The following is a 27,460-nucleotide window of genomic DNA, read 5'->3' as shown; positions in this document are numbered from 1 at the left end:
ATAGAACTGGAGTGTAAGCCTGCAAAGCCCTAATTACTAAACAGACACAAGTAACTAATAAGTCCTCCGTCTTCTAATGTGTAAAACAAACATCAGTTCATCACCAGCCAAAATGCAGCAGCTCCTCGGGGAGGGGTGGGGCATTTATGACTTAGAATAGCCACAGTTCTGCTTTGGGGAATAGAGTAAGTAGAGAAAAAATGCTGATCTAGAATGCAAGTTTTTATTAAAATAACAACAACGAACAGCACAGGAAGCTTCTCATGTTTCTTTTCTCAATGAGGCTGAACTTGCTCAGGTGCTGGTCCCAGAGGCTTTTGTTATCTGTCCCCACACATGGCCTTTTGCTCCCTTGCTTTTCTCCATTGGGACTCTCACCTGCGTGGGAGTAAAGGTAGATTTTTAGGCCATTGATGAGTACAGCTTCTGCCTTCTAATTCGTTCTCACAAATTTATTTTTCCTGGATGAACGTTAGATCTACAAGAAAAAAATAACACATAGACCTCCTAGTCACTCTTTTTTGTAAACACCTGTGTTACAGGCTTTAGCTTCTGTGTAGCAATTCCAATTTTATGAAGCATTATGTTTATATATTTAAATAGAAACAAGACCTGTTATTTAAAAGTCATGGGAATTTCACTTACATCAGGCTTGTATAATAAGTGATTACAAAGGGAATTTTTCAGATCTCAGATTCAAGGTCATCTTCTACAGAAGATGACTAACTTTAAATGAAGGTCATTAGAGCTCAGAATTCATAACACACACAAGTTCAATCTCAAAATATCACCTGCCTGTGGGCTGAGACAAACAGACCCAGAATTGTTGTGTGTCATATTGTGTGTGTGGAGGGGGGGTGAGAACACATAAGATTTACTGTTTTATACATAATCTCTATCTAATTAAAGGAGCAGATTTAAGCACTGTGAAGACTTGTGAGATGTGCAAGCAGGGCCTACTGGTCGACCTGGATGACTTCAACATGACTGAGTTCTACCAGAAGCACCGGCAATCCCTGGTAAGAAGCATACATGCCCACTCTGCCTCTTGACCAAAGTAGATTAGAAGAGCAAGACAGGAAGAAACTCACTTTCCCTGGTCTGCAGTACTGGACGTTGGGTTTTGTTGGTAGTTGTTTTGGTGGTACTAGGGTTTGAACTCAGGGCTTTGCCCTTGCTAGACAGGCTCTCTGCTGCTTGAGCCTGGGTATTGAACTTAAGGCCTCAAGTTTGCTAGGCGAGTGTTCTGCCACATGTGCCACTGCCCCAGTCTCACTTTCCTGTTGGAAGGAATGTAGAAGGCCTGTGTGAGGCGTGAGTCTGAGAACGTCCATTTGGCTCACTTCTTCCCAAAGGTCTGTGTCACTAAATTGGAGGAGTTGGGGTCCCTCGGTCATCCAGGGTTGACATCTACCTGCCGTCAGGGACAAAAGCAAGAAGTCAGAGTGGCCAATTGGACATACGTAAATAGCAAAAAGTCTAGGCATGCTCTGTATCCAAATTTGGGGGAATAATTTAATAGCAACAAAAGAAAAATAAATCCAGAGTCTTGGAGGAAATGGTCGCTAACTTAAATATCAAAGAACTCCAGGGTAACAAGGAACTTTTTTACTTGAGGCTGATAAGCGTGTAGCAAATGCTTACCGTGTGCCTTTTAACACCTAGCCGAGCTGGAAACAGAAAAGGTGGGGAACACTCTCCTGAGGCATTGGACTGCATTTCAAATACCGCGAAAAGTTAATTAACCTCAGGTGGGAAGGTGATTTATGCCCAAGGTAATAGCTAATCACCCAATTCTCAGTAAACAATCTTGTATTTAGATTTACACTCTCCAATATGGAAGCCCCAAGTCACTTGGAAGGTGACTAGCTCTAATCAATATGTGCTGTAAGTATGGTAAATATATACCAAATTTCAAACACTCAGCATCAAAAAAGAGTAAAATATCCCATAGCTTTATATTAAGTGTAAAGTATTTTAATCTGTTTTTTGAAATTATAACAAAACAACTGAGACTGAACAACTTTATAAAGAAAACAGGTTTCAGGCTACACGGCCAGTAGCTGTCTGTATGCTCTTTCCCCATGGTGAAAACAAAATGAAGGTTTTTTGTTTTGGTTTGTACTCAGGGTTTTGCATCTATGAAGCAGGTGCTCTACTGCTTGAGCCACAGCTCCAGCCCTTTTTGCTCTGGTTATTTTGGAGACAGGGTCTTTCTTTTTGCTTGGCTTGGACTGTAGTCCTCCTATGATCCATCCTCTGGGATGACAGGGGCGCCATTATGCCCTGCTTTTTTTTTTCTGTTTGGATGGGGTCATGAAAACTTTTTGGCCTGGGCTGGCCTAGAACCATGATCCTCCTGATCTCTGCCTCCTGATTAGCTAGGATTACAGGTATGAGCCACTGGTGCTGGGCTTAAAAGAGTTTTATTTAGCTCTCTGTTCTGTAGGTTCAAGGGCCCACATCTGATGATAGCCTTCTTGCTGGCAGAGCCCCAAGAATGGTCATAGCACCACAAGGCAAGAGACAAGGAGCATACATGTCCTCTGACCTCTAGCCCTCTTCTTATAAAGCCAATGGGGTCCAATCATGGGGTTCCATCCTCATCACTTCCCACCTGTAAACACCACAGTCAGATTGGGGTTCCACTTTTCTCTTTTCTTTTTATCTTTTTTAAGATAGGGTCTCACTATGTAGCCCAGGCTGACCTCAAATTTGAGATCTTCTGCCTCAGCCTCCTTAATGCTAGGATGATACGTGTGCACCACCATGCCTGGCTGGTTCACAGTGGGTTCGTTAGTCAGCATCCCGTGACTATAATGAAATACCTAAGACAATTAACTTATAAAGAGAAAATGTGTATTTTGACTTCTGGTTCTGGAGGTTCCAGCCCAAGGCTTAATGGCCTCATTGCTTTGGGCCTCTGGCAGATCCAAACCATAGGATACGTCACATTCCAAGACTTAGTACACTTTCCAGTTCCCTCTGTAAGAGCTCAGAAGTCACCACTCCATCCTAAAAACAACTAAAAATGCTGAACCAACTGAAACATCAGATCTTCTTAGATCTTCAAGGAAAGCGAGATCAGAAGGCAAACCTCTTCCCTGAAAATTGAAAAGACAGACAGGTAGACAGAGAGAAATCTTAACTCACCAAAGCAGAAACTCAGAAGCAAAATCCTCTGTGGGAACCGGGGCTGGATAGAAAAACCTGCACTGTAATTAGTGGGGATTACTGGAGACTCCGTGGGGACAAGTCTGAGAGTCACAGCCTTCAGAGGAGCCAGGCACTGGTGGCTCATGCCTGTAATCCTAGCTACTGTGGAGGCAGAGATCAGGAGGATTGAGGTTTGATGCTAGCCTGGGCAAAGAGTTCTCGAGACCCTGTCTTGAAAATACCCAACATAAAAAAGGACTTGTGGAGTGGCTCAAGTGGTAGATAGAGCACCTGGTTAGCAAGTGCGAGACCCTAAATTCAAACCCCAATACTGCCAAAAACCAAAAAACCCAAAGCCTGCACTGTGACATATATTTAAAGTGAAAAAACAGCTCAAGGTGTAGGCCCTGAGTTCAAACCCCAGTAACAAAAAAAGGAGAAATACTTTCTCAGATAAAAAATACCAAAAAAAAAAATGTTATAAAATCACTAATCACAGTGATTTAGATTACGGTCACATGCTGCATGGCGACCTTTCAGTTGATGACAGACTGCATATATGCTGGCACATACCATACAGCCCAAGTGTGCAGTAGATGGTATCATCTAGGTTTGTGTGAGTATACTGTTTCATTATGGAGACGGTTTATTCTCATTCTTGAACTTAAAAGGTTAATGTGTTAGCATCATTACAGTTTTTAGAGTGTAGACACTGATCAATTTTCAAAATGTGTAAGTAGAAGTAAGCTCTTGGACCATTAAACTACTTGATTATCGACCTCCAGCAGCTGTAATTCTCCTGGTCTGATGTAGGGACCATGTAAGAGTTGCAGTATGTTCTGTAGCCATCATGGATATGGCACAACCTAGGAGAAAGCCTCATTAATAAAGAGCCTTCTTGGACCCTAGTGTTTCCATGCTGTGCTGAGCTGCTGTCACCACAAACTGCTTCTTTACCAGGGCTGTTTGTACAAGTGGCCCAGTGACAACAAGCCTTTCCTGTTGTACCAAAACATTTGTACTTCCATAGCCTGAGGACGCCTAGCCCACTGAAAAGCACACCAGCTTTGGCTAGGCTCTGAGTCTAAATCCTATATCCTTCCCCAGAGGGGCCATATGACCTTGGGGGAGCTATGTTAACTCACGGGGTCTCAGTGCTGTCATCTGGAGGAAGTGGGAGATGACGCTCACTTTGCAGAGGTGGATGTTCAATGCATCGCCTGATGAACGCAAAGCCTGTACAGAGCAGACTCTCAGTGAACAAGCACTGCCATGCTAGAGCCAAGAGACATCTAACCTCTTTGGCACCAGGGACCAGGCTGGAGTTCATCACAGAACACAAAACCAACCTGTCTACCCAGGGGTCTACATATATACTTGGTCTCACTGCATGCTGCCATGGGTATAGCTGGTTGCAAGTATGTTCTAAAAAGAACTGTGAGCCTATTGTCTTAGCAGGAGCCTGGGCAGGGAAGGGATGGTGACACACTCAAAAAGGGTGAGTGATGAGGGATGAACAAAGGACAAAATGTGAGCAGCAAAAGAAAACAAAGCAAGTTGGGTTTGGTGATGCATACCTGTAATCCCAGCAACTTGGGAAGCAGAGATAGGAGGATCTCCATCCAAAGCTGGCCCCCATAAAAGCTGGAGATAAGACCTTATCAAAAAAAAGAAAAACCTGAAAGCACTGGGAGTATGACTCAATTGGTAGAGCACTTGCCTAACAAGCATGAGGCCCTGAGTTCAATTCCCAGTGCCACAAAAGGAAGGAAGAAAGGGCAACAAGGATCAACAAGTGTGATTGTTGTAGGCCTGAAGTGATAAGGCGACTCTCGTCAGACCCAGGAGAGCTGTAGCTATTCGGTAGAAGAAGCAGTCACGGCCACACACTGCCGAGCAGAGAGGGAACAGGAGGGACAAACACCCCAGCTCTCTCTCCTCCATTCTCTGGTCTCCTGCCAGTCAAACCCACTGGCCAAGCCCAGTGGGCAGCAGAGGGCCAGGCAGCCTAGTGATTGACACAATCCATGGGTCGGTTCCCCCACCCCCAGCAGGGCAGGGAGTGGCTCTGGTGGAAAAATGGAGAACGGTCCGCACAGTGATCACTCTCTGAGGAAGCAGGTAGGATTTTAAAGTCAGTTGCGGGAGAACTTGATAGGCTATCAAAGCGTTTTGAAAACACCCCTCATTCTAATCAAAGGTGGAAACCGTGTTGCAGTCCTACCCCAGGCAGGGAACACGGATCCCAGGACGCACCAGGCCTATTCACCTGCTGGTGGAAAGCCGTGGAGCGCTCACACTCTCACAGCAGCTCCGACTGTTCCCGTGGCCTGTTGTGATTTTAATAGTGTCTGTTTGCTAACAGTACGAGTTAAACTCGAGACACAGGCAAGTGTGAGTCAGACAAGTTCAGAAACTGCGTGGACAAAGACCAGAGTAGTTGTCTTGCACAACACTGTCTAGGACAAAATGGAACCTCAGCATGTCCCCAAGGCACTGGTGTCCATGGGCTGGCAGTGGAGTTGACATGTGCCCCTGTGTTTCTGACCACATAGCCCATGCCCAACCTGTGGCTCTTAGCCATCCTCAGGCTGGTCGCTCCCTGGTAAACAGGTTCCCTTCTTGAGATGTATGGTAGCAGGGTTTTTCTGCATTTTCCCACTTAGTAGTGTTGTCTTGTTTTAATTATGAAAGTCATGCAAAAGGCTGGTGGTGTAGCCCAGTGGCAAAGCACCTGCCTTGCATGGCGTGAGGCCTGGTGTCTAATCCCCAGCACAACAAAATAAATAAATAAATAAATAAATAAAATAAACACATCAAATCCATGCAGAAATTCCCTAATTTGCCACCTTTTAACCTTTAGCTGGAAGCCTACCTATTTAAAAGTTGATGCCTGGGTCTGATACCAGAGATTCTGATTTCACTGGCTTGAAATGGGGCCAGGTATAATTTTTTTTTTTTTTTGAGACAGGGTCTTACTAAATAGCCCAGGCTGGCCTCAAACTCAAGATTCTCCAGTTTTCACCCCCAGAGTGCTGGAATTACAGGCATGTGTCACCATGCCTGGCTTCAATTTTTGAAATTGTGGCAAAATACATATAACAGAAAAATTTAACTAACTTTTAAGTCACCCACATATATCAGATATTGTGCTGGGGATTCCAGGGCATCTAAGACCAATGTGTCACCCCTTTTAACAAGGAAGACTGTAAGTGTGCAGTGACTGTGGTATGGGAGGGTCAGAACAAGAGCCACGCAAAATTCTGTGTTTTGTTCTCATTGTTTCATGTATTTACTGAGCACATGCACTCATTGTGCATGTGTTTACTGAACACACACTCTGTACCAGGCCAGGCATTAGAGGTACAGGTGCAAACGAGGTGTCGGCTTTGCCCTCACAGACCTTATGCCCAGACTGTGCCCCTGGAATCCTAGCTTTAATTCTTGCCTCATGTGAGATAGTTTTGCTTTAGGAAATATCATGGCTCTCTGTGTTAGTTCAGTTTACATAATGGCTGGGGAACCAGGCAGAACAGAGGTTACCTGTCCCCCTTAATAAACAGAGCTACTCTGGCCCCACACAGTTAAAACTGTTTACCCAAAGTCAGTGTTCCTGGTCCCAGGCTGCCCAATCTACAGGCAGCACTTTCCTGGGCCACACCCACTGTGTCCTGGAGGTGTGCTCCTGCTATTTTTTGCTTTGCCATGCAGGAGGGTCTCGGTGGGCCTCTGGCTGTCATTGCTCTCAAGCACAGGCCTGGCTTCATTCCATCCCAGCCAAGGACAGATGTTCCCGGACAGACGCAAGCCCTAATCACCCTCAGACCTGGGAGCACTTCTGGAACATATTTGAAGACCATAAAGCCTTCAGCCAGGTTGTCAGCTTCTTCAAATGCACTGCCTGGATGTTGAGAATTTTCATCGGTAGCGAATCTTTGGGCCACAATGAATATTAACGAACTTGAAGGGTGGGAGGCAGGAGAAAAGAAAGACAAACAGCTGGCAATTGCCTGAGCTCTCTTCAGCTCTTGCCTTTGCCTTCTCTTTTCCAAGTGTCCCCACTCCCTACTGCCACCTCAATCCCTTCAGCCTGGCGACAAAGAAACCTTCATGTGGGAGCCAGACTGTGACGTGATTGGCCAGGGGAGGCTGGGTCCGAAGCAGCTCCAATCAATAACACTCCAAAATCTAGTTCCTTTGGCTTCTGCCAAACAAATGCAGTGAACGGGTCCCTCCCATTTGTGGCTTGGGAGGAGAAAGGGTGACTCTGGGTCGCCTACCAACACCCTCTCTGATTGGCCAGCTGAGCCCTGGTGTGTGGAGCATCTCACTCTGCAAAGGGCACATAGAAGGAGGTGTGCCACAAGATTTATGGTGACAGGTTCCCTCCCACAGAACAGGGAAGAGACACGATCTGCTAGAAGTGACTTTTCAAATTATCTGCAGAAAACATTAGTGGATATTTTCCCATATGCATGCCTCCAGGCCTTACTGAGTCATAAAAAGTAAATGATTTCCCTGAATGCTTTGGCAAACCTGAGAGTTGCAAGCCGTTTTCTAGCTGATTGGTTTGCCATCATGCATCAGAGTGTCTCTGCACAGGAAGTATGCCAGAGAGAAAACCCTCGGCCAGGAAACCCAGCAAGGGACAAGGCTTGGTTGGGGTGGAGAAGCTAAAAGGCACATTATGAAGGCTTCCCAGAAGAGGTGGCTTTGGATACTGTCCTGAAAGGAGGTGCAGGCACTGACTCTCAGGGAAGGTGGGAGGAGGCATAAAAAACAAGAAAAGTGAAAACAAGCAAATTGCTCTCTGCCCTGCTCTAGGCCAAGGTTAGCAAAGCACACACACACACACAAAAACCAAAGGCTAAACATAGGAGGCTCACTGCAAAGGACAGAGTGCTTGTGCCTTTCAAGAGAGGCCTGGAGGACAGTGGAGAGGCCTTGAGCACTGACCTAGAGGCCAGTTGTCACCAAGATACGGAGTTAGTGTGTCTCAGAAGGAAGGGGACATCGATCTTTGCTCAACTTCCAAACCTTTCCTGTAGCCGTCTGCTCTTGGGAGAACTGTGTTCTGCATCAGCTTCCTGAGCTGCCTTTGACTTAATGGGAACTGGGAGATGAACCTGTGAAGTGTCTCGGCCACTGCAGGAAGATGAGACACTGAAGTGTCACTGTGTCAAGTCCACTCTTTGTCATCCTAGACACATAGAGTCACGGTTCTGGCCTTTCCTGAGGGTGACATAAAAGCACCATGTCCTCTAGAGGGAATTTAGTCCCCTGGGGCAGGTTTGCTTCCTGAGCACAGCCTGGTCCATCCCAGAGCCCCCTACCCGTGGGGATTTGGCATGAGGACCAATGGACAGTGAAAGACCCCTCCCCTTCTCCTCTTGAAGATGGGGAGTCGTTACTAGGGCTGCTGGTTTATAGAAGGTCAAGGAAGAGTCCAAAGAGCGAGGCCTTGCAGTACAGTCAGGTAGCTGAGGATCTGTGGCACCATGGCCACACAGCCAGCCCAACCTGGTGTAGCACCTGCTCCAAGCATCAGTGAGAAAAATAAAACACAACCCTCCTGTTGCACAGAAGCAGAGACATTAACAAGTGCAAGATGTGGTGTACAAAATAAAGACAAATGCTTAGGTGTCAGAGTAAAGAAATGAGGGTCAGATGAGGTTCATCGGGAAGGCTTCCACAAGAGGTGGCATTTGTGACACCTGTAAGGAAGTTAAGGACACAGCCAGGTAGAAGGGCAGGAAAGCAGCATTCAAAGCAGATACATGAAAACAACTGACAAAAGAAAGCCCAAGCAAAGGCCCTGAGGTTCCCAGTGCTAGCTGAGACCCTGCCTAGTATACCACCTGGTCTTAGGTGAGACCATCATTAAGCCCAGCTATAAAGGGAGAACTATACCAAAATGAGGTCTGAGTCCTTTCTGTGGGCAAAGAAGGGTGAGTCACGAAAGTAAAGCATGCCCATGGCATCTGTGTCCAAGATTATCCCATGGTAAAGTGTGCCTTTTTTTTTTCTGGTGGGACTAGATTTGAACTCAGGGCTTCTCCCTTGCAAAGCAGGCACTCTACCACTTGAGCCACACCTCAGTCTAAAGTGTGCCTTTTTAAGATAACATCGCCACCTGTTTACACCTCTTTCAAAGACACCAGCAGCTTCACACACACACACACACACACACACACACACACACACACACACACACACACCACAGACACACACACACAGCATGACATTCAAACTGCTTGGTCCTGCCTAATGTGGTCCCCATCTCACCATCCCCCCAGGCCATGCCAAAGCTTTGTAAAAATCCAAAACAAACACCTACCCCAGATACTCCAGCCACACCTTCCACAAGGGATCTTTGCCCACTACAATGCTCTGCTATCTCCGCCTGTCTCTGCTAGCCTTCAGTGCCTCTGTCCGAAAGGTCTTGACACTTACTGCCACCTGCCAAAGTCCCCTCATCTTTTAAGGACCATGACAGACCGCCTCCTCCAAGAAGGTCTCCCCCAGGTCACACCCAACTTCTTCCTTTTTTCATCTCCCTTGTAGCACTCCCACCTCCACTTGTATTGAAGCTGTTTGTGAGCGATGCTCCTCCCCCAAAACAGGTGATGGAGTCTAAGCAGATATTGGGACTTTTTTGCCCTTGCTCCCCAAAGCTGTGCACATGTAGCTGCTCATGGTACAAATGTCTGTGGTAGAGGGACCAAGCCTGGCAAGTGAAACTTCCTAGAGCATCTCCAATAGATAGTAAGGAACTGTATGAGGATGACTACCACCTTCCACTGTGGTCCTCTCCCTGCTCTGTCCCCAAGGGCAGGCCTTGAATTGGAGCGAGGGATCTTGTCCCATTTCTTATCATCTCTTACTTACCCTGCTATCCCCCACCCCATGGCCGACATCATTAATATTTTGTAGATGAACTTACTGGCTTTCTTTTCCATTTTAGGCACAAAATGAGCTGATGAATTCAGGCTTGTACCTGGTACTGCTGCTTCACCTCTATGAGCAGAGGTTTGCAGAACTCATGAGACTCAACTACAGGCGGGTTTTGAGAGAGAGGGTAAGTCTGGCCCTGACCTGGAACTGCTGGCACAGCCCAGAAAACCCTGCAGTGTTGTTTATCAGATGTGCAATCTGTTGAGGTCCTCACAGTCACTTGGTAGGATCTGGGACTGTCGTTGTTAGGAGTAAGATTTAGTGGCTGCTAAGTGTATACACAGTGACCCTCCGGCTGAAAAGTGATAATCACATAATTGCTTACTATTAAACACAAGGAGTAATTAAGTGGTCATCAATGATCATAGAAATGAGTGAATCTGTAGGAATATTTGCTCCTGCCCAAAGCAGAGGCCAGCAAGGATGCTGGGCCTGGTGTGCACCATGTGGTGGGCATGCCCCTGTCCAAACACAGAGGACCTGTGCAAAAGTGGGACCTTCCCACAGGATACCTGATCAGTGATCAAACCCTAAAACATGCCTCTCTGCCTGTTTTGCTTCAGATTCCAGGGTGTGTTCTGCTGCTACATGTGTGTGTGTGTCTGTCTGTCTGTGTATACCTACCTGCTGAAGGAGGTAGGCTGCAAAAAAAAAAAAAAAAGTGCTGATAGAGGCTTTGCCAGACAAGTGACAATGTACTTACCAGGAATGGTCACCTGTGGCTGCCCTTCCTTTAATAAGAGGGCTGGGCTCCCTAGGAAGCCACACGGTATGGAGGAGAAAGCCTAGCTCTGCTGTTGACTAGGGCTTGACCTTAGCATAAGCCAACCGTGGGCCACCCTCTGAAGCGTCCTAGGACACTCAGTCTTTGTCAGGGACTTCCCTCTTCATCAGATGGCTCCCTGTGGTCATGTCAGCTAAGAGCTCTGCGAGCACAAGTCACCTTCTTTTCCTTAAGGTCACATCAAGGGCTAGTATGCTGTTAGTGTTGGATTCCCAGGATACACCTTGAGACTTTGATCTTGAACTCTGCTCATGTCAGAAGGGTGTGACTGGAAGGTGGGCCAGTGTGGCAGTGGTCAGGCCAAAGATGGTGCCACAAGGCACTATTAGTGATCTGTCAGCCTATGTCATCCTACTCCACGTGCCTCCCCTTCTCCCTCTTTCTTCTCTCTCTCTCTCTCTCTTTCTCTGCCTACAAGTTGGAGCCCAATAATCCCCAATGTTCCTCACCCTGCCACAGACCCCACTGGACAGGTACAATCCATCTACAGCCACCCTTATTAAAAATGCTGAATTCCAACAATTAGTCATAAGAATTCTAGAATAATCCATACTTTCTCTTGGCTTCAATTCTTCCCTTAGATCCTGAGTTCTCAATTAAGAAGATAGGCTGGGCCTCTGCCAACCTATCTCCTCAGGAATCTCACCCTCTTTTTGACCCAGGCCTATCCTTCCTGAACTCTTCCATGGTTTTAATGGTGACATAAATTCCTCAGAGAAATAGATTTTTTTAAAAAACAGGAAAGTACAGGAAGCAGGAAATGATCCTTTGTTAACATTTCTGTAACTTCATTTTCATGATTCCACATCTTTTTAATGAACTTTTATTGCACATTGAAGTTCAAAGCACCAGGGTGGATGTGGGTTACATTGTCCCCAGTGTCAGCTGCAGTCCTGCACCAAGACTGCAGAGCAAACATGAGGAGACAAACAGTACAACTCGGTGGATAAAAACCAAGGCCCTCAAGCACTGATTCTAAGGAAGCTTCCAGTAAAACGCTGCCAGAGAAAGGAGTAAGTTATACTGGGAACCAGAGTAGAAGGAGCAGAAAGAGCCAAGCAACCTCTTCTCTCATCACTGGTTCACATTTAATTTGAGAAACCCTGAAACAGGTCTCATCCACTCTAACCATCAAGCAGTAATGGGACAAATAGCCAGTTAAAAGGTTCCCCCAGACTTTTGTCACATCCACAGTCTTCTGGGTTTTGGATCTGAGTATTTTGCTACAGAAGATACTCATGACCTGAGGGTAACATTTAGCAAAAGAGGGGCACTGAGTGGGGAGAGAGGCCCTCCCTCCTGCTCCTTATCTGCCAGTACTGGAGAAGTCATTCCCATTGGACCTCTTGGCTGTGTCTCATTAAGAAACCCCGTGCTAAATGCCTATTAATGATGGCAACCACCATTTCCTCACTCCGGGGTTCACTGCCCTGGGTCAGGGGCCGAGATGGGGGTGAGGAAAAGGGGCAGGAGATCCTCCTGCACGCCCAGAGGCTGAAATTGTTAACACATCTTCCTGGGCTGTGGCTGAACACGGAAGTGGCATTCATGGGTGGTCAGTGTTCACTAGCAACTCCAGCATGGGACCCTGCCTCTCTGTGTCCCACAGTTCTGCAGGGCCTAGAAAATGCACATAATAGGTGCTCAGTACTTCTGGGGAGCACAATGAACTAATGAATCAGAACCCACTTCTTCCAGAAAGCCAGTCTTGAGTTATGTTTTGGAGAAAAAGATATTACAGATTTGTAGAGAGAACGGTAAAGGTACATTGCCAAATTCAAGGTATATTCATTTATTCTGTGCACATACTGTTTGCCTAATTCTGAATTAGGTCCTGGGAGTCCAGAGATGAGTAAGATACTCCTTGCCTACAAGAAGCTCACAGTCTAAAGAGAGAACTGTAGAGGACTTAGTAACCAAGAGGACTCAAAACTGTGTGTCATAACAGAAGACTGTCAGAAGAGAAGAAGCACAGAGCAGAGTTAGAGAAATGAGAGAGTCACTCTCACTCCCTGTTTCCACCCCTTCTCCAGAACAGACTCTGCAACCAGGCTCTTCAAGCATGCCAGTCAGTGCTGGGGAAGCCATGCTTTTTAATCCATCAGTTGTGCCTTTTGCCATCAGTCTTCACTGCTTTGGTGATCTGGTGGCAACACTGCCTTGTGCTTGCCAACTGATCACCTGAGGAGATGTGTTTAAACTGAATCCTGGAGAGTGTGGCAGATGGACATGGTGGGGGTGTGCAAAGGAAAACAATATTCTGTGCACAGGGAAATACAAAAGCACAGAGACAAAGGAAGACCTGCATGTTTGGAGAAAGTCAAGGAGTTGTGTGGCTGGGGCTGCCAGGAAGTGAGCCTGAGGTGTAGGCAGGGAGCCAGGCAGGAAGGGCTTGGGTGTGGCTCTGGAGGCCTGGACAGTTTCCGGCCTGGGATTGACAGATCCTGAGATTTGGGTTTTTGAGTGATAAATCGGGCAGCCATATGGAGAGTGGGCTGGAAGAAACCAGCTAGGCAAGGGTGACACAGGGCAATAAGGAGGGTCACATGGAGAGCATGGGAGATGGAAAGGACAGGCTTGGGTGTGTGAGCATGGAGAGGACAACTGCACACGCCCAGCAGGAAGCTGGGCACATGTCACATGCTCATTGTGGAACATCTCTAGAGAGCTCAGGACCCCAGCAGCCTCAACTAACCCCACTTGGCTCACCCTTTAGTCTGATGGGGACACAGAATGGCCTGTGAAGCTAGGTGGATTTGCCTTCCTTTCCCTATTTCTTTCATGCCCACATGGGACACCTCATTATTTGTTCTGGGCTTTCTCCTGGCTCAGGTCTTGTCTCTGTCTGATTATTACAGTGTCTTCTGGAGAGAATGCCCTCTTTTGGTCTTTTCTCCTGGATACATTGTTAATGGTGGAAATATCAAGCTAGGTGTCAGGGGAGGAGACAGCCATGGCTGGTAGAGAGAGAGAGAGAGGCAGGTAGGGTCAGAAGTAGCTCTCAGGTCCCACTTGTCCATTCATGTTTGAGACAGGATGGACCATGTAGAGGGCCCCTTGCCATTCACACTGTTTCTACAAAACCAAAAACTCTTGCCTCAATGAGCTAAATCTACTTGAAATACGGGTTTAGCCCACAGTTAAAGAAACTTCTGCTCATCAAGATGGTGGAGTATGAGGGTTGGTTAGAGAGGCACAATCTCCGGGCACAGAATTCAGAGGCAGGTTGAGGTCGCCTCAGCAGCCCAGGGAAGAGGTGAGCATGGTCCTGATGCATAATTTACCAGGTAACCAGGAGCCGCTACCCTAGCCGTAATTCCATCCTTCCCCTGCCCTCTCCCTGGGGGGACCAGAGCTGCCTCCACACTGACCAGGGAGCTGCCTGCAACAGTGTCCAGCACCCCTTGTTTTGTCTCCAGCCTATCACAAAGCCCCTCTTCTTCCTGGGGGAAGATCACCAGTGCCTTTGCAGCAGAGTCCAGAATCTTACAGCCTGGCACAATGGACTCCCACGGAGTACACAGCATTTCTTATTGTGGCATAAAATGCCATAAAGGCAGAACAAAGAGAGAGCCCAGGGCCTTGGTGGGTCTGCTGCTTCCTGCCAAGCAGAGAATGCAACCGATTGTTTAAAAGCCAGTGGTGAGGCAAGTGGCCAATTAGCACAGCCTTCCCCTCACCGCCTGTAAATGTGATTCGGACCATCAGAAAGGGATTCTGCTATTCAGATCAATGGCTGAAAGGAAGCAAGCCTGTTCACACAGCCAAATTTAGAAGCCCTGAAATGGCAAAGGTGACCTAGGTTATCACTGCAGCTGTCCTTGGGACCAGCAAAAACAGTGTCAGTGCTGAATATTCCCCCCACCTACCCATTCCCCATTCCCTGGCCCTTTAAGGTGATGTAAGGGATTCCTAGAACGTTCCTGAGACTGGGGAATTACACATCTGTTCACAATTGCATTGGAAAAACAATTCATTTCTCATTGTCTTCTTTCTCGTAGTTGTCAAGAAATTACCCACAACCCAGACCGGAAGAAAATGAAAGTAGGTTTGGGGGTCAGTCCTGCCATTTTGAGGGTGTTCACTAAATTGCTCTTTTTCTGTTACTGTGTTGAACCTAATACCGTGGAAGGAAGTCATGACCACCACCAGAGGCAAAAATAACCCCATAAAGCTTGGGAAACTCTAACTGCAACTAACATTCAGGAAAGCAAGTTCAAGTAGGCTGGACAGCACAGCAGATAAGAATTTTAATTCATCCTGAAAGCAAGGAAAGGGGTCACTGAAGGGGAAGAGAGCATCAGCAGGTGGAAGATAAGGTTTTTTCCCTTTTCCTTGCTAGGATTCTCCAGCACCCAGCATTTGGTGAGCCTTGTTTTGTTTGTTTGTTTGTTTTTATGGTTTGTTTTTTTTCTGCCAGGATCCAGTCTGGGATTTTCCTTCCCAATCCCTGAAAGGAGGCTGTTTGGCCATCACCAAAAGGAACCACAGTCATTGATAATCAAGTGGTTTGATTTGACTCTGTCACCATTAGGCCCAATTAAGTGGGCCTACTGGATTCAGAGGTTGAACAAAGCAAACAGGTCTCCTGAGAAAGCTCCCTTAAAGAAGGCAGGATGGCTGCTTTCTAACAGGTTCCAGAAAAGTCTCTTCCCTTATTCCACAGAAATTCCCACTTGGAGAAACTGCTTGGTTCAAGCAGTAGAACTTCCAAGTTAGACTCAGGCAGAACTCTATCAGCAGGCCAAATAAACATTGCAGTGATTGACGGGATGTGACAGTTGGGTCTCTAGAGGTTCTTATAGGAACAATTTTACAACTACCTGCCCTGAAAGGCTTGGGAGAGTGGCTCCCACGCTGTCTTTGCCGTCAGAATCGTGGAGGAATCTATCGGAAACACAGATTCCTGAGCCCTCCTCGAGATTCTGCCTCTGGCGATGGGGTGGGGCCCTGGAATGTCTTTTTTCACACGTCGTCCCCATGGTCCAGAGGCAGCCCATCACTGGGATGCTGTGGGAGCCCCTAAAAGACCTGCCCAAAAGAGATGTTGAAGCAACTCAGAGCTCCCCGGGGTGCGGCCCAGACTGTGACCCTACGCAAGCCAACTTACTATTCAGGGCACTCAGTCCTGGGAAGGCAGGCTGACATGCTCAGGGACGGGGACGGGCCCCTCCTTCTGTTCACAATAGGAGCCCCTGGAGCCCCGATCCCGGCGCGACCGCAGGGTCCAGCCGAGCCCTCTGAGGTCCAGAGGGACGCTAGGGCGGCCACCCCCAGAAATCGGCCTTGTCCTTTAGACGGGCCACCCCCGGCAGCGGGAAAGGGAGAGGTGGGGACTCAAAGACCTTTGTGTCGCCGCCGCATGCACCAGCTCCCGGGGACAACGCCTCTGCGCCTCGGTCCCGGCGTCCCCGCAGCCACTCCCCTCGCGGGACCTCTGCTTGGCCTTGGCGAGGGTCTCTGGCTCCCGCAAGGACGTGACCGCAAGCCAGGTTCCCTCCACCGCCCGCGCAGCCCCCGAGGGGAGACCTGGGGACAGTCCCCGCGAGGCGCCCCCGGCCCCGCCCCGCCCCGCCCCGCCCCGGAGCCGCCCGCGGCGCTTCCCGGTCGGGAACCTGCGGAGCGGGGCGCGCCCGGGTGGGTTCGGCTGGGCAGGAGCGCCCCCTAGTGTCGCGTGCGGGCCACTGCGCAGCGGGACCCGGCTTCGCCCCCACACCCGGGGCTGGGGTCTCGCGACCAGGAAGAGGCGCCCCTGGCTTCCAAGCCGGTCCCACGGGAGACTGCGGAAGGCGTAAAAGCATCTTTCGGGGGACGCGTAAAAAGGAGTGTCCGTGGAGGAAGGGGACCTGCTGCCCTCTCTGTTGCTCCTAGGTACAGGGTTCCCATGATTGCCCACCACCCATTTGCCATCTCTGTTAAGGGAACTGGGACCAACTCTGGGACCCACCCCGCCGGTCCCAGCCCCAGTTTGGGGGCACCCAGTTCTCCCCTGGAAGTGTAGGCCCTCTCCACCAGCTCCAGCCCTATGCACACCCCAGACACCAGTGGGCAGAGCCGAGGCCCAGGAAAGCCCTACACAGAGGGGCTGTCCAAGCCTGCTGGCCAGTCGCAGCCCTCATCCTGGCTTCCCTCCAGAGCCATTATCAAGTCAAGAAACAGGGCAACCGAAAGCAGCGCCCAGTCCTTCCCCCAGCCCACCCTCTTCTTTGCCCCCACATCCTGGCATGACTCACCTGGTTGGCAGCACTTCCTTAGTGAAGGCAGCCAGCTCTGAGTCACAGCTGTGATCTGCCACCCCAGCTAGGTTCAGGTAAACAGGGAGGGGAAAGGCAAAACATCAAAGCACACCAGGTGTCACAAGAGGTGCCAGCTGCCTTATGGCTCTGCCATACCCAAGCCAGCCTGCTTACCCCACACCCTTCCCTGAATCGGGAAACCAAAGCCCCACACAAAGGTCACCATGCACTGAGGTAGGGCATCTGGGGAGAGTCCTTGGGGGAGGGGTTCCCAATTTGTCACATAGCTCCTTGACCCAACCCTTCTGCTAGCTGCATCCCAGCTGGCACAAATGACTGTCACTATAGCCAAGTCCAGGATTGGGCAGGAGCAGTACCACCTGCTGATTTCCACTCAAGTGAGGACAAAAAGAGGAAACACCATGAAGGCCCTCAGGCCAAAGGCTGGGCCAGCGCCCCTGCCCCTCTCCACCCCCAAACTCCATCAAGGCTTTCAAAAGAGAAAGCATAGAGTGAGCTAGGGAACCTGGGGAAGCTCCAGGGGCTTGGGCACCCTTGAAGGGAAAGCTAGCAACAAGAGGGTATGAGTGGAAATGGCCGGTGGGGGGGATGTAATTTGTTCCTGCTACCTGCCCTGCTTCAATAGTCAGAAACTGTTTTTTGTTTTGTTTTTGTGGTACTGGAACTTGAACTCAGGGCCTCAGGCTTGCTAGGCAGGTTCTATACCACCTGAATCACACACCCCCAGCCTTAATGTATCTTTCATAGTATCATACTTTTGCCCTGGGACCAAGATTCTTCTATCTCTGCCTCCCAAGTAGCTGGGATTACAGGCATGAATCACCACACCTGCCCCCAGATACTTTCTAAATAGTTCCCACTCACTCAAGGCAAGGTGAAAACAAATATACTGAGAACAAGAGTTTCTCCAAGAATAAGGGGGCTGCACTCTGACTCCACTGTCACCCCAGTCAGTGCCTCTTTGCCTTCCTCCCTTTTATCACATGTCATTCTCTCCAGCCACTGACTTCTGAGAGACATTTTAGAACCCTGGCTCAATTTCCCCTCTCCTGCCGGTTAGGCAATGGAGGTTGTTTGGGGGTATTGTTTGTGGAAACCATTAAGAGCAGCTTGCAGTCCAGCTGCCCCCAGCCCAGTGGGGCAGCCTGGAGATTCCCCAGCCCCAGACAGCAGATGTCTGTTCCCCACACTGTTCCAGGCACTGTAGCCATGTGTGGGGGGGGGGGCTACCGGGGTCAGGGTGGGAGAAGGAAGGCCAGAAGTGATGCCATGCCCCTCTGTAATAGATCCCGAAGTCTGCCATGGCCCCACATCCTGAGAGATCCCTTTTGCTTTCTAGATTCCGAGTCGGGAGATGGAAATGAAGGCAGTTTTTACCCAAACCGGGTCGTCTAGCAAGGGAGCCGGCCGTGGAGCGCAGCAGAGACCTCTCCACTCAGCAGCCCTTTCTACGTCCCCACGCGCCTCCTTTCCTCCTCCTCTTCACTGAAATCGAAGCCAATGTGTTCACAGCTACCACTTGCAACTTGTGCCACTCTCTTTTGGGGTCTGGCTTGAGCATCCATGGCAGTCCTAGAGCGCAGTCTAGTTTCAGCCAGTACAGATTAAATAGCCACAGCTGGGGGTCAGGGTTTGGGGCAGGCTGCCCCAAGCCCCGAAGCCTAGGTGGACTGAGCAGCCCTGGCAGGCCCAGCGGCCTAAGTCCCACTGCTGAGAGCACCCATTCAGGCCTCAGTCCACCCCAAGTGGATCGGAGGCATGCATTCAGTAAACTGACTTTATTCTCCCATATTTAGTAAGTGCTTATTTCATGCTTATTTCCTTCCCTGGACAAAGGCTGAGGGTGTCCAGCTCCACGAAGAGGGAAGGACATCTTGCACCCACCTCACCTCCATTTAAACTTGCTGCTTACCACTTGACCCATCCAGGCCCCCAGGGACTGGGGCAGACTTGTACCCACTTAGGACGCGCCAAGTGTGTGGGCTGCACATTTGCCAGCCTGAGCTACATAGCAAGACTCTTATCTCAAAAGTCCAAAAAGAGAAACAGAAACAGAGACAAAGATAAGTCAAAAAATAATAATGGATGGAGGGAACAGAGAACAATGAACAAACACAAACATTACGCTAAGAGAAGGCAGACGCAAAAGACTGTAGTCTGATGATTCCATTTATATACAATTTCTAGAAAAGGCAAAGCCATAGAGCTGGAAGGCAGCTTTGAGGTCTCTGGGCACTGGGAAAGGAGCAAGGACTGATAGCAGACGGGCTGGTGGGGACTTTCAAGGTGAAGAAGGTACCATAAGGCTGGTTTGTGGTGATGTTCACACAACTAGACAAATTTGCTCAGGTTCACTGAACTGCATGTGTTACAGTGGATGAACTTGATGGCATAATAGTGATACGTGCCTCTGCAAATTTTCCCAAAAATGGAAGAAAAAGGGTGAGAGGGAGGAGGAAGAGAGACAGACAGAGATGTGAAATGAAAAGAAAGAAGCACTTCTTCTAGTCTTCAAGATCCAGGCTCCTTACCAGGCGCTGGTGGCTCACACCTATAATCCTAGCTACTCAGGAGGCAGAGATCAGGAGGGTCGCCAGAGCAAATAGTTTGCGAGACCCTGCCTTGAAAAAAAAAAAAAAAAAACCACATGTAGGCCCTGAGTTCAAACTCCAGTACCAGAAAAAAAAAAAAAATCCAGGCTCCTCAGAAAGGGGTGGGCCCCTGCTTCCCAACCTGGCCCTCTGCAAGGGAGCTCAAAGAATAAGTCATCACCAGAGAGGGGTACTTGAGATGGATAATGGTGACAGTGGGGCTTTAAAAAGGCTAGATGAATTACCCTAAAACCCTGTCCCCTTCAGCTTCTCTGATGATTCCTATTTAAGCAAAAAGATGCAAGTAAGTAGGTTTAGCCAGACAACTGAGACCCAAGATCAAAGATAAAAATGAACATTTTTGACTGTTAGCAGAGCCTAGATGAGGCATTGAAGCTGAGGATCTAAACAAAATTCCTAAAACCTCAAGTCCCTCCATTCACAATGAACTTCAAGGCTGATGAAGATTTGTCCAGGAGCCACTTCTAAGAACTATGTAAAAAGGGATAATGTGGCTTAATGGGTTCAATTCCAAGCACCATTAAAAAAAAAAAAAAAAAAAGTGAGCCGGGGGCACTAGTGGCTCATGCTTGTAATCCTAGCTACTTGGGAGGATCCTGGTTCAAGGCCAGCCCCAGCAAATACTTCTTGAGCTCCATCACCAAAATGACCAAAGAAAAATGAACTGGAGGTGAGAGTCAAGTGGTAGAATATTAGCTTTGCAAGCACAAAACCCTGAGTTCAAACCCCACCCCCACCAAAAAAAAAAAAAAAGTGATATAAATGCTGGGTGTGGTGTGGTAGCTCAAACCTGTAGTCCTGGCTACTTGGGAAGCTGAGGCTGGAGGATTGCTTGAGCCCAGGAGGTCTTTTTGTTTTGTTTTATTGTTGTTTGGGTTTGCTTTATTTTGTTTTGTCTGGAGCTGAAACACAGGGCCTTGTGCATGCAAAGTAAGCACTCTCCCACTGAACTACCCCCAGCCTTAAGCCCAGGAATTCGAGGCTGGCCTGGATAGCACAGCAAAACCTGGTTTCACAAACAGAAACAAAAAGCAACAAAACAAAAGTTTTACAGAGAGCTGAGTGGAATCACAAATGACTGTAAACATCCTGCCAGCTCCAATCTGCAGTACGATGTGACAGTGCCTGCGCCTGTCACGGGATTTCATCAGGAAATCACTGAGTCTGAAGAGTGTGCTATTTCTACTGATAACGATTTCAGGGATTCACCCATACGAGCAGGATGGCCTCCTATGAGGTCAGGGGTGGGAGGGAGGCAGAGAATTTATGTCTGCCCCACGTCAGCTCAACACAGCAGCAGCCACAGGTCTCCTCTATGGGGCTTTTCACTGCCTAGTGCAAAAGGGTGGAGTCTCACTGATCAAAAAACTGCTGAAAGGGCCACCTTTCTCCTGGAACGTAATTACTGCCAGAATCTACTAGTGGTTGACACACACTGGGTGCTCGGGCGTCTTTCTAAGCCTTAGCTCTTCAGGCAGCTGGCATCACGACCCTCACAATTTATACCCCATCAGTTAAGTTGTGCCAGGTTGTGAGGCATGGAGAAAAGCACAGTAATGCCCACCAGGGGGCACAGACTTATTGGGACAAAGGGACATTACAGAAAGAGTCACATCAAATAATATAAATCTGTGGGCTCCCCTTGTAGAGCACTTCCTATGAGCTGGCCCGGGGACAAACAAGCACTGGACACTTCTCTGTAATTCTCCCAACAAGCCTGTGAGGCACTTACATGTTCACAAGGTAGAGGTTAGTCCGTCAGCCAAGGCCACACCCAGTCCCTGTACTCCACTGCCTAAGAGAGGCTAGCATTCTTAACCAGCTCCCAGGTTAGGGGACGTGAGGCCACCATAGCCAAGGGGTGCAGCAAAGGGATGAGGAGGAGAGAAAAGGGTCTTGAGGGATGGAGGAGCCCAGGGGTGGGGAGCAGGAGGCAGGGCTGCAGGCAGACAGGGAGAGCACACAGATGTGGGGTGTGAGGGTGCAGCTGATGAGAATAATGGGGTGGCTAGGCAGTTGCGGGGGCCCCAAGGCCTGATCAGGGAGCTGAGCCCATAGGCTGGTAATAACATGGGGAGGAACCCTGTACAGGTACAGTCCTGGAGTAAGTCAGCTCCTGGAGGAGGTAAGTGTGCGCTCAAGATCTATGTGGTGAGCCAGCGCAGGTAGCTCATGCCTGTAATTCTAGTCACTCAGGAGGCAGAGATCAGAAGGCTCACGGTTCAAAGCCAGCCCCAGGGAAATAGTTCAGGACACCCTATCTCAAAAATATTCAACACAAAAAAGGGCTGGCTGAGATGCTCAAGGGGTAGAGAGCCTGCTTAGCAAGCATGAGGCCCTGAGTTCAAGACTCAGTACCAAAAAAAAAATATGTGGTGGAGGCTGGCAGAGGGGCTCAAATGGTAAAGCACCTGCCTAGCAAGGGTGAGACCCTGAGTTCAAATCCCAGTACTCCAAACATGGTGCAATAAATGTCTAATACATCAACTCAGCCCAACAATGCCCATTTCTTTCTTTTTTTCTTTCAGAAAAGCTTTTTTATTCCAATTCAAAATGGCATGTCCAGCACACTCAAATTTTGGTAAACCTGTCCTATGTCCCCAGCATCACAGCACCCATAGTCCTGGGCAATCATTCCAGAAAAGAGAGGTAGGATCTAACATTACCTGTTCTTAATTTCATCTAACAAGTGTAAATTTCTTTCTCTACTCACAAAGAATCCTAAATAAAGATTTCACTCTTCCTGTGTAAAAACCTGACATCTCATACAACTTCTTCTGTTGATTTGGAAGCAAGGACAGGCTTCCACTGTAGCGCGTTCATCACATAGTGGATTGTTAGGGGTAAAAAGGAAGGTCCATTATTTTTTATTGGAACTATTTTTCTTGAGGCTTTTTTCAGACCCTGGATTTCTTCTAAATCTATAAGTGAACCGATAATAAAAATCCACACTTTTTTTGGAAGTGGGAGTGGTACTGGGGTTTGAACTCAGGACCTCACACTTGCAAGGCAGGTTCTCTACCATTTGAGCCACTCTGCCAGCCCCAATTCCATCCTTCTTACATGCATATTTCTATGCATTGTACCCTACAGATCCTACCCAACCGGGTGATCCTGGTATCTCTCCTCCACTGCTTTTAGGAAGGTACACCACAGAGGAACAAGAAGAGGTCATCCTTAGTTCTTAAATCTCAAAACCAGCTTCCGAAGCCCTCAGAGGGGGTGATAGGCTGAGGCAAAGTTGTTTTGTTTTCTGTATTGGTGTTCGAATTCAGAGCCCCTTCATTGCCCACCCCCACTACTTTTTACAGTACAAGGAGGATGGAGGAGAGTTGGCATGGCAAGTTCAGTTTCCTGTGCCTCTGTTTCCTCATCTGTAAAGTGGGAACAATAACATCTATCTCATGGTATATTGGGAGGATTAAGTGACGTGTATTCAACAGCTAAAATAGGACTCACACTTCTGATCCGAGGTCCACAGATTCTGCCAGCACTGGCTAGAAATCTTTGAAAAAAACTGTGTTGAATGTATGCAGGCTCTTTTGCTCTCAACAGTTCAGCATAACAACGATCTACATAGCATTTACATTGCATTAGCAAAGTTCCTTATAAGTAATCTGGAGATAATGTGAAGTATGTGAAAGAGACCAGGCATGGTGACTCATGTCTGTAACCCCAGCTACCGGAGGCGTAGGTTGGAGGATCATCGTCCAAAGCTGGCCCCAGACAAAATGTGTGAGACTGTATCTAAAAAATAACAAAAGCAGGGCTGGCGGAGTGGCTCAAGCCTTAAGAGTGCCTGCCTTGCAAGTGTGAGGCTCTTAGTTCAAACCCCAGTACTGCCGAAACAAACAAACAAACAAAAGCCCTAAAAAGTAACTAAAGCAAAAAAAAAAAAAAAAAAAAAAGGTGGGATGTGGCTGGGTACCAGTGGCTCACGCCTCTAATCCTCAAGAAACAGAGAGTAGGAGGATCAAGGTTCAAAGCCAGCCTGGTCAAATAGTTCGCAAGACCCTATCTCAAAAATATCTAACACAAGAAAAAGGCTGGCAGAATGGCTCAAGTGGTAGAGCGCCTGCCTAGCAAATGTGAGGCCCTGAATTCAAACCCCAGTACCGCTAAGAAATATTTAAAACATAAAGTACATAGGACGATGTCCATAGATTATATGGAAACACTTTGAGTAGCCTTGGGTTTGGCTGTCATTGGAGGGTCATGAGACAATCCCTCTTGAATACCAAGGGGTGACTGTGCTCAATAAACAGTCGGTGACCATCAGCATGGTGCATGGCATATCTGAGGCCGTGTCCCCAGTACAGAGAAAGACACCTCCCATGTCTCCCAGTCCCGGCGGAGGGTGCAGAAGGATGGCACATCTCTGCACATAGAACAAGATAACGACCCCACTGTGTCCCTGGACACCCACAGACCTCAGAACTGGGAGGCAACTGAGAACAAGGGAGAAAATGCCAGCAAGACTCGAAAAGCTTCACTGACTGGGATTTCCTTGAAAAGGCTAAAACTGAGATTCTCCATCAGCTGGTAAGAGAAGACTCTCTTACCAGTGTTTTGCACTCCTGAATGTGTTGGCTTTGAAACTTAGTGCCTGGGGTGGGGGTGGGGGGTGTCCACCTCCAGCCTGAAAGTCCTGCTGCTCCCCTCTCTTCTTTCTCCAGTGCTGGCATCTGCCTACTTTCTGGAAAAGGAAGGGTTAGAAACTGTCCCTTGATGGAGCTGGTTCTGGGATGGAAGAGAGTCGTCAGCCCTTTCCTGGGGCCTCTTGGCAGCCCCAAACCCTAGGACAAAGAATGTCAGGCCCAGCCAGAGCATCTGGGCGCTTTCATCTCAGGCTGGGCCCCCCTCACAGCCCCTCCTCATTTCCTTGGTCTCTTTCCCCTTTCCTCCCCTTTCCTGCCTGCCTTCTTTGGGGTCCGCCCTCAATTAATCACCTTGTGCCTGCAATGGATGGGCTCAAGCCCTGAGGCTCCAAGCAGCTTGGCCAGGCTCTGGCAGCTCTGTTCCAGGAAAGCCATGTGGTGTGGCTGGCCAGCTCCTTGCCCCTGCAGCCGCCCAGCACTGGGCCAGGCCAGCTCTGCCAGGATACCTGAGAGGAGGCCATTTCTGACATGACACAGAGACTGGGAGAATGCTGTTCTCTGGAGAGCCACCCTGTTCTTCCTTTCATTCACAGATTCATTGAGCCGTCACTGAGTGTCCAAGGTGGCCACTGCTGAGCCAGCTTAGGCCTGTAAGTGAAGGCTGGGCTCAGTGCCTGGCAGACAGTTCCCTTTGCCCTGCCTCACAAGGATTGGCCTCAGGGCATCTGCCACCCAGCAAAGAGCCTGGCACATAGAAGAGGCATTTCATGTTTTCTGAACTGAAATGAGCTACAAGAAAGGAGATTGCCACATGCTCCAGCAGAACCAGCACCAACCTGGAACCAGAGGGCAAATGGTTAAGTCCAGAGCCTTCCTCCTGTACCTTCAGAGAGGAATGTCCCTTTAGCCGCCACTGGGTAAATGGGAGCCTTCAGCAGGGAGGCTTAGGACAAGGTCTCTGGGGAGCCCCCAGGGCCTGTGAAACTTTGGGAAATGCTAACAAGTGGGTGCTGGGCTCTGGCAAGACTCTAACCACCAAGGAAAGCTGCTAGACAAGGAAGGGTTGACAACAGACACCAAGCACTGTTGGGTCCTCATTGCTTCAGCTGCTCCAATGACCTTTTGGATCCCATGACCCTGCCTTCACCCTTTTACCTTCTTCTCTTCTACTGCAAGGGTCAGTGGGCCTCTCCAAGGGGGCCTCTGCCCCAGAGTGGCTCCCACCAGCCTGTGGAGTGATCCTTGACTTGTGGCCAGTGGTTGGGAAGTTCACTCACAAAGGGAGCTGTTCTGGCCATGGGCTTGGAGAGCAAGTCACTTCAGGGTTAAGTGGATTAATCATTAAGGACCTCTGGTTGGATTGAGGCTCCCTTCCCTGAGTGACCAGCCCTCTTCTGGGGCTACAGAGAAGGGACAGCTGTAGGAGGATCCTCTAGGCTTGGTCACAGCCCTGGACTCAGGAATGCGGTTCATAAGCTCTCCCTAGGGTCCCTTCTCAGGCAATCGCACCCATTCACCCAGGTTTGGAAGGCTTCTCAACTTCCAGCAGCATAGTGGATCCCCAGCAAGTGCAAGTGTGTCTGCCATCCCTTCAGGCGAATCCGGCATTCATGTTTTCATAAAGACACACTGGAAAGAGACACAGGAAACCAGCAGGGCAGGAGGCTGGAGGCTGCAGGCGGATGGGAATGGGGTAGGAGGGAGAATGCTCAATGCAGATCATTGTGTATCTTTTTATACCCTTTAGATTTTGAACCATGTGACTGTATTGCCTATTCAGAGAAATAGAAATGTATATTTAAAAAGTCATGAACAGGGCAAATGCACACGCACACACACACAATGCATCCTCCCATGCTACAGTACTGAGCCAAACAATCCACCATTTTCTGGTGCTTGCATTATTGTAAGAGCTTCCTCCCAGCCTTCCTGCTCTCACTCCCCTTTTCCCATCTATTGTCTGTATTCCACATCCTAACCAGAACAATCTTGTTAAAAGGTCAGTCAGATTAGCCATTCCCACTGATTTCCCAGCACACTTAACAAAGTCAGCGCTGCTACTACCATGGAGGGCTCTACCCTGACCTTGCATACTCCTTCTAAGGCCCCAGCCTAGCCCAGGTGTCTGCACTGCTCAGACCTTACCTCCTTCAGGCTCAGCGAGCCTCACTCCCTCTGGTGGCAGCTCCCTCTCCCCCAGTCCAAACCAGAACCATGCCCTTGATTTCTTCTCACAGCACCCCTCTTTTGCTGCAGGACCCTCTCTTTGTTGGCGGAAGTGGCTCCAGCTCAAATATCTGCTGAATGAGCAAGCAGATGTGTGAAGATCCTACCATCCATTCCCTTGCCTATGGTGGTTTCAGAGCCCAAAGTCTCCAAGGATGGAGGGTAGCTTTCCAGCAGCTAGAAGGCAGGTCTGACAGACAGCTGCCTTGGAAGGATTAGGGCTGGCCTGGGCACCTTGGGTTTTGGGAGCCACAGCCCCAAAACACCAGCAGCAGCTGGCATTTATGGAGTGCTTACTGCGTGCACTCATACGCACTGCTCTAGCCAGGTACCAGTGGCTCACACCTGTAATCCTAGCTACTCAGGAGGCAGAGCTCAGGAAGATCGCAGTTGGAAGCCAGCTTGGGCAAATAGTTTGAGAGACCTTATCTTGAAAAAAACCCATCACAAAAAAGGGTTGGTGGAGTGGCTCAAGGTGTAGTCCCTGAGTTCAATCCCCAGTACCCCCCCACAACAAAAGGCATCGCTCTAAGTGCTTTGCAAGGGGGACTCACTTCCTTCTCAAGTGTCCTTCAAATAACCCCAGGAGGCGGGTCCTCTTCTCCTGCTTACACAGGTGCCATGAGCTAAGTCACCCAAACTTACATGCTGTTGGGCAAGGCTGGCCTGGCTCCTGAGTTCTCAACCCCCACTCCCAGCACACACACACTTAAGTGAGGCCCAGCAGGGTGACAAGAGCAAGTGTCCTCAGAGACAGAAGCAAATTGGCTGCAGAAACAACACATGTTGCAGGCTCCAAAGTCTGCATTTATCTTTAAAGGGCTGAAGGGCTGTGGGGAATCAGGCTGGCCGCAGGACAAGGCAGGAGGAACC

At 48.9% G+C, this 27,460-nt stretch overlaps 1 protein-coding gene and 1 long non-coding RNA gene across 3 annotated transcripts in view; one reads left to right on the top strand and one right to left on the bottom strand.

The window, feature by feature from the left end:
* The window catches only part of Marchf10 (membrane associated ring-CH-type finger 10), an 87,356-nt gene extending 68,723 nt beyond the window's left edge, over positions 1-18,633 (top strand). Inside the window, exons 8-11 of the mRNA XM_020151584.2 lie at positions 910-1,019; positions 10,121-10,234; positions 14,896-14,938; positions 18,491-18,633. Coding sequence (XP_020007173.2) covers positions 910-1,019; positions 10,121-10,234; positions 14,896-14,938; positions 18,491-18,546 — 323 coding nt within the window. The 3' untranslated portion in view covers positions 18,547-18,633. The remainder of the gene's footprint in view (positions 1-909; positions 1,020-10,120; positions 10,235-14,895; positions 14,939-18,490) is intronic.
* LOC141413690 (uncharacterized) lies at positions 210-16,449 on the bottom strand. 2 transcript variants are annotated; one of them, XR_012438475.1, is made up of 4 exons: positions 16,240-16,449; positions 15,718-15,781; positions 1,092-1,414; positions 210-378 (listed from the first exon to the last, which is right to left on the bottom strand). It is a non-coding gene; the product is annotated as an uncharacterized lncRNA (long non-coding RNA). The 2 variants fall into 2 exon arrangements; XR_012438474.1 differs by lacking the exon at positions 15,718-15,781.
* Positions 18,634-27,460: the final 8,827 nt, after the last annotated feature.

Source organism: Castor canadensis, chromosome 11 (genome assembly GCF_047511655.1).
Source record: "Castor canadensis chromosome 11, mCasCan1.hap1v2, whole genome shotgun sequence".
NCBI classification, from domain to species: domain Eukaryota; kingdom Metazoa; phylum Chordata; class Mammalia; order Rodentia; family Castoridae; genus Castor; species Castor canadensis.
Note: the sequence above shows the minus strand (reverse complement) of the source record. Positions and strands in the feature narration are given on the sequence as shown.